We start from the raw sequence: 11,977 nt of genomic DNA, 5'->3' as shown, positions 1-11,977 counted from the left end.
TCTCCTCGTCGCCGCGGCGGTGACGGCGAAAGATGGCGGCGTTGAGGAGGTTGGGCCGCTCGCTGCTGCGGCCCGGCGAGGCGGCGGTGGTGGGGCGGCGCGGAGTGCGGGCGCTGCGGCGGAGCCCCGTGCGGGTGCTGCCGCCGCAGAAGGAGCGGAGTGAGGCGGCCGAGGAGCGGCGGAGCCCCCGGGAGCCCCCACCGCCGGCGGTGGAGCGGAGCTCGGCCGGGCCGGGGCTGTGGTACGAGAAGGCGGCGCCCGGTGACAGGAGGCTGGGGTGAGGCGCGGGTGGCACCGCGGCGGGAGGGAGCGGGGCCCGGGGCGCGCTTTGGGGCTACGGGGAGCTCTGAGCCCCTGGTGGAACACCCCACCAGTTGCTGTGTGCCGTGTCTGCAGAATTTGGGGTGAATTCCAACGCTTGGGGGTTCTGGGTAGAGACCGATACCTATAGCCAGTCTAAAGATACTGGGGGTCTCCCAAGTGAAGTTCCCAAACCACAGACTGCAGGTGGTATTTCCATCACAGCCATTTCTCTGATAAACTTCGCAGAAAAGTGGTGACTATCGCCAAGTCGAAGAAGTTTCGGGATCATCACGGGCAGGTTCTGCTGGAAGGTCAGAGGCTGATCAAGGACGCCCTGGAGGCGGGAGCTGTGCTTCGGACTCTCTTCTTCAGCATGGTGGGGCACCTGAAGGAGCTGCCTGAGGCTGAGCTAAAACGAGCCAACTTAGTTAAGGTGAAATTTGAAGACATTAAGAGCTGGTCTGACCTGGTGACGCCTCAGGGGCTTATAGGTAAGTTGCCTTGGAAACAGTCACAACGCTGCTCAAAGGGAAACTTATTTCACACTTAATAAGTGGGTAGTGACTATCTCTTCATAACCTTGCTCTAGATGTTCTCGCAGTGTGTCAAAAGAGTGGCATAATTTGAGAGAATTCCCTTTTATTTGGCCTGCTGTGGTAACTGTGAAAGCGGCTCCTAGAACGCACTGAACGCTCATTTTTAATAACATGTTGCTGAAGCTCTGCTGGCAAATAGTTATCCTTGTGAAGTGACAAACTTTTCTCAAGCTTCTCTTAAGCAGTGCTTTTCCCAGTGTTCTCCAGCACCTCTTCAGTGAGATTTGGGCCAACTAAATGAGAGAAAGCCTTCTCCTTGGGGTGTGTTAGTCAGAAGCCTATCAGCACTTTGTCTCCTCAGGGATTTTTTCCAAGCCTGACCATGGCAAGATGTCTTACCCTGTCGCTCAGCTAACCAGCTCTCTGCCACTGCTCCTCATCTGTGACAATATCCGGGATCCGGGAAACCTGGGGACTATTCTGAGATCTGCAGCAGGAGCAGGCTGTGAGAAAGTGCTGCTCACCAAAGGTAAGAGCCTTTCCCTGGGGAGAAAAAGATAGTTTGAGTAATTTGAGGGGTAAGGCAGGGAATAAGTAGCACTAGAAGATGTTGTTCCCAAGAGTTTGTAAGCGGTGCCTGACACAGACATGATCTGCTGCGGGCAGCAACTGCTTAATCCATTTTTTTTGGAGCTGCTGCACTGTTGCCGTTTTCCCCCGTTCTGTCTCAGGCTGCGTCGATCCGTGGGAGCCAAAGGTGCTCCGTGCAGGTATGGGGGCTCACTTCCGTCTGCCTATCGTCGCCAACCTGGACTGGGAATCTGTTCCCAGCAACCTTCCTGCCAACATCCAGGTCTGTGTGGCCGACAACAAAGACCCAGGCACTCAGGCTGAGACTGCGTCGGTGCTGAGGGGAGCTAGCAGGGCTGGCTCTGCTCCTGGCATCCTGAAACCTCATGTGAAATCCAAACCCAAGGCTGCTCCTGAGAACGAGGATGAGGAGGGAACAGCGGGAGTCTGTGTCCCAGAGCTGGCTGCACAGTATTACTATGAGAACTGGACACAGACTCCAGTGGCAGTGGTGATCGGCGGAGAGACCCACGGTCTGAGTCCAGATGCGCTTCACCTTGCAGCCAGCACAGGGGGGAAGAGACTGGTTATTCCTGTGGTGCCAGGCGTGGACAGCTTGAACTCTGCTATCGCTGCTGGCATCGTGCTGTTTGAGGGGAAGAGGCAGTTGCTGCAGAGGCACAAGCAGGAAGACAAAAGGCAGAAGTTGCCCATAGTGGGCTAAACTGCTGAGGTTTGGGTGCTGAAGAAGCATCTCTTCCCTTTGGCATGCTGTAGAGTTAATAAAAGAGCAGCTTGAGCTGTTTGGTTTGCAGTAAATGGGCATAAAAGATCTCTGGCAGTGGTGGAGCTGTGTCTGGATGAGCGTTGTGGCTCCTGGCCAAGCCCGCGGGCGCTCTGGCCGCACGGTGATGCTAGTGAGAAGGGAAAGGCTGTTGGGTGGGGGCTCTCGCCTTGCGGGCAGCCAGCTTCCCGCTGCCCGGCTTCTCTCACTCTCTCACCCAGCAGATCTGGGGAGGCCTCAGATCCCTCGCTGTGGGGTCAGGGCACAGCTGCTGCAGCAGCGCTTGTGCTGGCCCGGCCAGGATGCTGCTGACAGTGTGTGTTTTTCCTCTCACAGCCCCAGGCTGTGCAGCCTGGCTGCTGCTAGTGGTTTTGGGGTGAGAAGGGCCAAATAGCAGCCACCTGAATGGGTCCTGCCTGTGCTTACCCAAACCCTGTGCTCTTAATAAGCGACAAGAGCAGCACACCCATACTACTGTGGGTGCCTGCCATGTGCCAGGCTGGCCCAGGTCTGGCTGCGGTGTGGCATGTCCAAGCTCTGAGCTCCAGCACTCATGACAATGCCACTGCCAGGAGGTGACAGGGTCTGTCCCCACGCAGCCACCTCGGCACTCCTTGTTCCAGCAGCTGTGCCTTGGCATGGATGAATTATGAGGGAGGAGAAGGGTGGGAAAGGAACTGTGGACACCACCACTCGCTGTGGCCGTCCCTCGGAAGGGAAGAGGCACTGTGCTCCAGGGAAGGAGACCCTGGGGCCTGCCTGTGCCTCCCCGAGGGCAACAAGTCAGTGTGCAGCAACCCATCTCTGTGGATCTGGGATGTGCTACGCTGGAAGCTCCTGCCCAGGCTGCACAATGTTCCCAGCTTTGCTGGCAGCTGCATTTTGATGGACGGCTCCTGTGACAGCGCTGGCTGCTGCCCTGCTTGCTGCGCACTTAAAAATGCCTCCTCTACTCTGGCTGCAGTCGCAAAAACAGCTATTTACCACCAGCCCACTCTACTGGCTCTGGTTTCCCATTACCACATTGAAATAATTTATATAGTCTGCTCGAGCAATACCCAGCCTCTCCTGTGCCCCAGCCTATCTGAACTGCACGCCCGTATCCGAGCAGCATTGCCTGGGCTACCTGTGCAGTCCTCTTGTCAGACAGCGGCACTACCTTGAGCCTGAAACTGCTCCAGCCAAACAATTCCATCTCCACAGCCCTGTTCCAGCCCCAGTCTCATGAAATTACCCCCAAACGACTCAATTCTCAGGCAGAAAATTGCTGCTTTGCTCCAGTTCCTACCGAGTGGCTACCAGAGCAACTGCTGCAGCGCTGAGCTTGCTGCCAGCCGAACCACAATGTTCAGAGGGGAGTATGGGTTCTCCCTCTAAAAAAAAAAAATCAGCTGCTGCTGCATGACTAAATGCTACAGACCCTGTCGTCTTTCAAACCACAAACCTGTTGCAATTGTCCTCAAACCAGCAGGCAGCTGCTGAGCACAGGCAGCTCAATGGGCGCTGGGTGGCAGTTGGGGCTGGAGGCGATTGCTCAGCTGCTTCCACACAGCTTGAGTCCAGCACTGCACAGCCCTTAACCCTGCAGTGGGTGACTTACTGAAAAAGCTGTTTCCTCAAAATTCTCCAGTGAAGGGGATATGCGTTAATTTAGGGTGGGTTGCTCACAGCCCAATGCCCAGGGTGGCACAGCAAGCTGCAGGTCCCGCTGTCCTGCTCACAGCACTCCTGTGGCATGCAGCCCCCTCCAGCCCTCCCCGGCTCAGGGACCGGCCAAACGGGCAGCACTGCTGCTCGTCCAACAGCTCACCTGTCAGTTAATCACCACCAAACATGAGAGCATCTGAAATGTGGAAAACACAGGGTGGATTTATATGGTTCCCGCCTCGCCAAGCCGGTGGCTCTTCCCAGCTCCTGCCAGGGTGGGCTGCTGCAACAGAAGGGGAGAGGCCGTAACGCTGCTATCTATCGCTGACTAACGAGCTGAAAGGGAAAAGCGGTGGCTTGCACAACACCTGCTATTCACAACACACCCCACATGGCTCTGGGACACCACCCTCCCGGGGATGCTGGTGGAATCCATTGCAGCCACTGCTGTGTCCGGCAAGAGCTGGGGGGGACCCTCAGCTGGGGGGAGGCTGTGAGTAGAGGCCATGGGGTGGGTGGGTGCAGCATGGGGCAGCGAGGCTGCGCTCCCCCCTCCATGGTGTCTCAGAACAGCTCAGAGGAGTCACCATCCCTGCGTGAGGTGCAGTGAAAAGCCACAGGGGAATACACGATCCCGGCTCAGCTGCTGCAGCGCTGGGAGCTGCCGGCACCGACACCTACCCCATGGGGTCTGGCTGGGGGGCTCTTCTTCCCCCACGGGTGTCAGGCGGGCTCCATCTCCCCGATGGCAGGACACGGCAATCGGCACCTCCGGGGACGAGGTGGTTATAACGGTTTTATTACAAAGTTCCAATCACCATGTACAGTTTTTTACAATGTCACTTTTCAGGGGCTCGGTTGTGCTGCTTGGGTTAGGGAGGGATTTTTTTTTCATGGTTTTTTTTTGGTTATTTTTTTTAAAGAACAGCACCATTAAAGTTGGGTTTTGGACACACCTACAAAAAACAGCTCAATCAACTAACATAGAGGGGAGAGGACAATTCATACCAGAGAGAGGGGCGAGGGGACAGGGAGAGCACAAAGGAGAGACGGAGAGGTGAGGGCAGCCCAATGGTGGTCCTCCTCCTGGCTCAAGAGAGGGAGGGAGGGAACATCCACCGGTCACAGGCGGGTGACCCCCCCCGATACGCACAGCCAGCACCGCCTAAGGCTGTCGGTGCTTGGGGTGGGAGGTGGGAAACCCACCAGGAAAGGTCTCACCCCCAGGAGGAAGAGCTTGGCTGCGCCGTGGTCTTTCAGAGGTTGTCAGCAGTTAAGACTTTGTCTCGGCCTCGTCAGGGCACTCGCATGGGAAAGCAGGACGGGCTAGGGGCGAAGGGGACAGTTTCCTTATTGCTTCCTTAAAGTCATTTAGTCAGCAGTGGTGCTAGGAAAGGAAAGAAGGGAGAGAAGGAGAAGAAAAGAGCCCCGAGAACCCCATCCACTGCCTGATGCATATGTTGGGAAGAACACCATGCAAAAAGATTTGCCTGCTAGCTAGTGCCGTGTATAAAGTAACAATATGGTAACAGTTCTGGCCTGGTTATTAGAGAATATATCACCATGAAGCACAAGCGAAGTCTCCAAACGCCAACGACTCCCTGCTGAAAGTGCATCTCAAGGAGTTTGCTTAGGAGAAGGATTCACTGCGTAAAACAAGGCACCACAAGAAGGTTGGATACTGGGTCGGGCGTGAGGACACGCTGGAGAATCCACGAGCGGCAGAAGAGAGACCTAGTTTTAAATAACGTCTGTTGGTGCAGAAGCCCCCTTAGATGGGCTCGGGTTTTAGCTTGTCTGCTAGAAAGTCGCTGACAAAGGCTTCCACGATCTCAGGCGTGATCTCCTCCACATCCATCACGTACTTGGCCCGGGCCGACATGTCCAGGATGGTGAGCAGGGGCGCAGCCTCGGGCAGGTTGGTATAATCCCGCAGGGAGTCAGTCATGTCGTCCTAGAGGCCAAAACGAGAGGGAGAGAGGAGCCATCAGCACAGCCAGGACAACCAGGAGCAGTTTGCTGCTTCCACACTGTGATCCAGCCCACAAATATCTCACGAGCACTTGGGCCTTGCTCCAGCATTGCAGGACCACGAGTGCAGCAGGCTGCTCCCGCCTTGCTGCCTGCTCTGCATCAAAACCAAACTGGACTGATCTATCCCAGGCTGGGATGGGACCATGCGCTCCTCCAACCCTTTCCGCACAGGGCCCAGCTCCCAGCACCCCCAGACTGACCCGCCACCCTGGAGCCTCTGGGGCCAGAGCAATTTTGGCATCTGCAGCTCAGGAGCTGGGAACATGTGCTGAGTGTGGGGACTTGCCAGTCCTCCACCAGCATAGCCACGGCCTTGCCACTCACTGGGGCAGATGCCGAAGGGACCTGGAGCAAACCAGAAAATGGGAATGGGATGAAGGCCTATGCTTTGAGCCAACATTGAAACCCCACCGGCAGGACTGAGTACAAAAGCCGCAGGGCTCCCTAGCTCCGAGCTCCTCACTGGGGGAAGAGGGCTGCCTTCCCTTCGGCCAGGCACAGCACAGCTCTGGGCAAAGGGGAAAAAACAATCTGTCTCTGCCGGGGATGTGCAATGCAAACGCTGGCGCCGGGGCGATACACCTCCCGCTCCCAGCCAAGCCCACAACGTGCGGCAGCCGAAACGGGGCGTTCCTCCAAGCCCCTTCCCAAGGGCAGTAATAGAAATCAATCCATCTGGTTAGCTGCTGGTGGCTCTGCAGCATGTGGCAGCAGCGGACGGCTGGGTAACTCCTGTCGCGCCTCCCCTTCCATTGCAGGGGTTTCTGGCGCAGCCGGACCACGTGGCGGGGAAGGGCGAGCGGGGCTGGACCCGCTGCCTTGGGGCTGGGGCGCTTGGCAGCTCCCCACCCTTCCCGCCTCCCAGCCCAGGTGTCGGGATGCCTCGTCCTTTATCTCATTGCCGCAAAGGGAGCAAAAAACGTTTTTAATCAATGCAAAACCAGCCCAGACGGCGCTGGGAGAGGAATGGGAGGCGCCTGCTCCGGCCGTGGCCGAGCTGCTTTGTGCATGGGGGCTGGCGGAGACCTGGGGCCAGCGCTCCCGGCTATTGAGGTGACGGATGAATGGGACGTGCTGGATGCTCCCCATTCTTCAGTCCGGCCGCCGCAGGGACGTCGGGAGCCAGATGAATAGCGGCAATGTTTCAGGGAGGAAAACGCTTCACAGGCTCTGGGGGAGGGGGGCAGGTCCTGGACCCTCCCAAACCAGCCTTTCCAACAAGGGGCTTATTCAGGGGCGCAGGGCTGAGCTGGGATGCTCGGAGACCCGTTAAGGTGGTGGGAGCGGGAACGCCTGCTTGGAAGTCGCTTACAGGGATGTGGGAGGCGGTGGTGGGGGCTTGCCTGGCAAGGGGGGGCCAGGGTGCAGTGCTGGGGATCCTTTTGTGCGCAGGGCGGCTCCGGAGGGCCCCGCTTGCAGCACACTGCGGCTGTGACGTGAGCATGGAGGGACGGAGCAGGCGCACGGACACGCAGCTTCTGCCACCTGCCCAGGCACAATGCCTTGGGAGGGGAACCGCAGGTCTGGGGGGGGCTGGGAGCTTTTTCAACCCTTACACAAAACCTTCCTCGTTTTCAAGCCTGCAGCAGGGCAAAATGCCTGCGCGAGGGCAAAGAGAGTCCAGGAGCCCCATTTTCTCATTTCCCATTTTCTGCAGCAGATCCCCAACTCCAAGCACTGCAGCCTGTGCACACCCCAGACACCATTCCAGCCACCAACAGCGTGGCCGGTTCAGGGAAGAGCCCTCGTTTCACAGACAAGTGCCGCAGTGACATGCCCAGTGAAGCCCCAGGGCAGGACAGAGCGGAGCTGGGCCAGCGGTGGGACCACAGCCACATGCTGCCCCGCTGCTCCCTGAGCGGCCCCTGCCCGCTCCCAGGGGCGGTTTTGTCCAGCATCACCCACACAGCACAGAAACAGGCCCAGCCCGTGGGACCAGGGATGCCTCCTGCAGGAACCCCTTAGGGAAGAGGCTGGAGCACCAGTCTCTGTCCTCCTCCTGGGGTGGGAAGGAAGACAGCAGCATCTCAGTGAGGAGGGCAGCACTGGCTGGGCTGGGCTGAAACCCAAACCCCAGCTCCTCTCCCCCTGCCCAGCCAGCTTTCCTGCCCACGCAGCCTCAGGGCTCAAGGGGGCAGCTGGTGGTTCCCCCCACCTCCTCCAGCCCCTCTCTGCCCAGCCCCAGCAGCTCCCTCGCCCGCCGTCAGGCTTTTCCACCTCTGAGAAAATGCAGCTGGGACCCCTCTGCCACAAGTAATATCCACCAGGGACTGAGCCAGAAATTGGGTCTGGTTTTGCTGCATGGCCCCCGACTAGCTGCAGTAGCTCCGTGCCTCAGTTTACCCACCTGAACAACGGTGACAGCAGTACCCAACCCAGCTCAGTCCTTGTACGAAGACACAGCAGGATACAGCCCTGCGCTCTCCTCCTGCTTACCTCGCCAGCCACAAAGAAGAGCAGCGGTGCCTCCTCATCATTGGCTTTGTACTTGGCGATGATTTTTTCAGCTATGGGCTGAATCAGTTGTTTCGCTGCCTCTGACTCTCCGTCATCCTCTGAATCTGCAGGGCACAGAGGTGGGGACACAAAACAAAAGAGACAAGGCAAAAGAAGGTTAGGATCAAACAGATGCAAACCGGCCAGGCGCAGGCAGCTCTATCCCACAGCACCACCACGGAGGAAACCAGAGCCCAGATACACAGCACGAACTTCAAAGCCGCGTGGCTCTGGAGCAATTAGGGAGCAGCTGAAATGCGTTTTTCATCTGAGACAGGGAAACACGTAACAGAAGAGCAGCTCCTGCTCCCCAAATACTTCACCGCTCACTCCCCTGGTGCCGCTGGTGAAGCGCGGGGACAAACAGGCGCAAAAAAGCTGCTTTGCAGTCTGAGAAGTATTGGCATGTTTTGAAGACCAAACGAACACACTGATCTGAGGCTGCCTGCCACCCCTGCCCGCCACCCACCATCCCTCCGCCTCGGGACGGCTGCTCGGCAGCTTTTCTGCTCGAGTCTCCGCTGCAGCAGCACTGTGAAGGCAGCTTTGATTTGACAGAGGTAGAGTAGAAAGAGATGGCAACATCAATCAAACGCCAGCCACCACTGAAGTTCAAATACTGAGATGGAAAGAGGAGAGACTGCGTCCTTGAGCAGCATCAAGATGAAACGATTTCAATTCGGGGACAACTTTTAGCATTAAAAATAAAAAAAAAAGTAAGAAGGCAGAAGAGAGGGCCCTGGTCTCCTGATCTGCAGCTTGTGCAGCTCTTGTGGTCCCTGATGTAACCACCCGACACAACCGGTCCAGCCCCAGGCTGGGACAGGCATTGCCCACCCCCAAAGCACTCTCTGCCCTTGCTCCACACTGCCCGCCTCTCTGGCTTCTCCAAGCAAAGCAGGGTACGCCAGAGACACTGCACGCTGCATTTTAGGGCCTGTCCTGCGTGTGCGAAAGTGATAAATACGTAGAGTTGTGGGGTGTCTGCAGGGATTGATTTTTCTACAAACAACCGCTGCTGGCGGCACTCCAGGCAGCCCTGCACACTCTGGCTAACCCAGCTCTAAACTCTCCGGGGGCGGATGTAGAGCGGTCGGGATTTATTCACAACCGGCTCTTGCTAAGCATGCCTTCTCCTAGGGGTGCTGCTGCTCGCGCAGTGCAGGCACTGGTCTGCTGGGGGGCTGTCCCTGCAGGACACGGGCCGATCAGGAGCCCCCATCCCCAATGCCTGCCTTGATGCAGCACCAGCTTTGTCTCAGCCCCAGCACATCGCTGGCAGATTTCACCAAGACCAGGCATCCCCTCAAGCACCAAGCAAGAGCCCCAGCCACCAGCCCGAGAGCGCTCTCCCGACGAACTGTTTGCAACAAGGTGATAGAAAAACTTTGCTCAGAGCAAGATAAAAATAACTCTTTCCAGAGGCCTGCAGAGCCGGCCCCAATCAATCACGCTCAGCGTGGCCAGCCGGTCCTCCCCGTGCGAGGAGAGTATTTTTGGCTCTGCACTCATGTCCCCTGCTGGGCTACGCTGAATAAATAATCGGGGTCAAAAGGAAATCTGAAAGGGAAAAAGGGAAAGAGCGAGAGCCACGTTATCAGCGCTGCAGAGAAGGCTGTGCTGCTCACAAAGGGCGTGCGAGGAAGCGGGACACGAGCCCTGCCCTGGGCCAGGCCCCCTGCACAATCCCAGCAGGCTTGGGGCAAGGGGGGCTTCTTCAGCAAACCGCCACCACAGCTCCAAGAGCGCTCAAGGGACAGCTGTGCTCCCCCAGAGAGCCCAGGCCTCCTCGGCTTGCTCCCCAGGATGCTGTGTGCACCCCTTTGCTGTCCCCCCCTGCCCCCCTGGGTTCAGCCCGCAGTGCAGCTCATCCTGCTGGCAGGGAAGGGATGAGGAATGAGCCAGCTGCGCTTCAGAGTGAGCCCTAGGGCTGTTTCCAACCACGGTGGAGCTTCATGTGTGGGTTAGCAGTGGAAGAGGGACAGGAGCTTTGGGGAAAAGCCTGCCCTGTCCTGCAGCCAGTGCCCCACAGGGGGGAATACCCCAGGACCAGCAGAGCACGAAAGAGGCTTCTCTGACTGTCACAGCCCCTCTCAGCCCAGGGATTCAAGCCCCAAGCTGTGGTTTCCAGCACAGAGCTGTAACCCCTCCCAGAGACACTTCCTCTGCCTCCTCTGGAACGTCACGTGTGCCTGAAGTCCCTGCTCCAGAAAGGCTTTTCCCATCTCCACCACCACTGGCCAAAACATCGCATTTCTTGTACTCCCCAACACCTAATCAGCATTCCTCTCCACAGCTGCCACTGAAGCATCTTTGACATGACAGCTCCTCTCCACTGCAAATCGCTACTCCATCGCATCGCTCAGGTTGCTGGGCTGGAGACCCACGGGCACAGGCAAGCTCTGGCAAACCCCTGCAAGCTGCAGCAGCCCATTTCTCTGGTACGGGCAAGGCTCCAGGCTGTCAGTCCCCCTAAACCCCCTGAGGGGACTCCACGGGGAACTCTCTCTCCACATGGCCTCTCCAGGTACCAGAGTACATAGCACTCTCTTGGTGATGGAAATGGGTTGAATGTCCCTTCCCATGGACACTGTCACCACTGGAGGCAGGTTCTCAGCCCCACGGCCAGCTCTAGCTGAGCTGGCCGGTAGCCCAGCCCCCTTCCCGAGCACAGGCTCTGCTTTCAAAGCAACGAGGCTCCATACCTACAAAGAGAACGAGGCAGGGGCCCTCATTCAGCTGCACAGCGTTGGAGTCCGTCAGCTCCAGCACGGGCTTGGGGTGCCAGGGGAACTCGCGGCACTCGACGTCGTTCAGCACCTCCACCCGTCCCTGCCGCGTGATCACCTCTCCCTTGGAGTCCAGGACGATGAGAGTTGGGATGCCTGCAACGGAAGAAAAACAGAAGGGATCAGCCAAAGTGTGAACTGGCCAGCAACAGGGCGTGGGGAGAACGGCCTTTTCCTATCGCCTCTGGCTCTGGCAGGAGCCCAGAGAGCACGCTGCGTCTCTGCAGCTCATGCACGGTGTGGGAATCGGGGTCCCTGGATCCTGTTTCCGTCCTAGCAGAGGGCTGTAATTCAGCAGCCAGAGCAGGAAGCTGGGAGACAGGCTCTGTCATTGCCTGCCTTTCCCTGCCCAAGTGCAGACAGGGATCACCACCATCTGGTGCTCCTGGATGCAAACCCCACCACACCACGCAGGGACCCTCCTTGCAGGCTCCCTCTTGCCAAGTGCCAGACAGAGGTGCCTCCCACGCACAGGGCAAAGCAGCGCTGCCAGGCAGGTACCACCGCCCCGGCGCTGAGACATGGCTGCTGCTGGAAGAGCCAGATCCCCAGTTCGTAGGAACACACGTAAACCTTTTTGCAGGGTGGACCGCAGGCAATGGCGGCCAGGAAGCAGGGTGTGTTCCTTCCCAGAAGGAACACCATACATTTTAGCAGCCACAAAGAAACCCCCACACCTCTCCAGCACTCAGCGGAAATCACCCAGCCATGTCCAGAGCACAGGGACATATCTAATGAGTCATAAATATTATTACCTGTTTCGGACACCGTTTCACACCACCCGATCCTGACGAAGCACCTGACACTGCCAGTGGAGG

The 11,977-nt window shown here is 57.9% G+C and overlaps 2 protein-coding genes across 2 annotated transcripts in view; one reads left to right on the top strand and one right to left on the bottom strand.

Moving 5' to 3' along the window:
• Positions 1–32: 32 nt before the first annotated feature.
• Positions 33–2,251, top strand: MRM3 (mitochondrial rRNA methyltransferase 3; the record flags this gene model as incomplete). The annotated part of the gene is made up of 4 exons (XM_082493190.1): positions 33–277; positions 550–794; positions 1,201–1,368; positions 1,571–2,251. The coding sequence occupies 4 exons, from the start codon at positions 33–35 to the stop codon at positions 2,131–2,133; spliced, it is 1,221 nt and encodes a 406-aa protein (XP_082349316.1). The 3' UTR covers positions 2,134–2,251.
• A 2,380-nt stretch (positions 2,252–4,631) lies between these two features.
• The window catches only part of NXN (nucleoredoxin), a gene marked incomplete at its 5' end in the record, with an annotated part of 53,340 nt that continues 45,994 nt past the window's right edge, over positions 4,632–11,977 (bottom strand). The window contains 3 exons of the mRNA XM_082493112.1: positions 4,632–5,794; positions 8,311–8,435; positions 11,076–11,255. Coding sequence (XP_082349238.1) covers positions 5,612–5,794; positions 8,311–8,435; positions 11,076–11,255 — 488 coding nt within the window. The 3' untranslated portion in view covers positions 4,632–5,611. The remainder of the gene's footprint in view (positions 5,795–8,310; positions 8,436–11,075; positions 11,256–11,977) is intronic.

Source organism: Vanellus vanellus (genome assembly GCF_965231255.1).
Source record: "Vanellus vanellus genome assembly, chromosome: 19".
Classification (NCBI taxonomy): domain Eukaryota; kingdom Metazoa; phylum Chordata; class Aves; order Charadriiformes; family Charadriidae; genus Vanellus; species Vanellus vanellus.
Note: the sequence above shows the minus strand (reverse complement) of the source record. Positions and strands in the feature narration are given on the sequence as shown.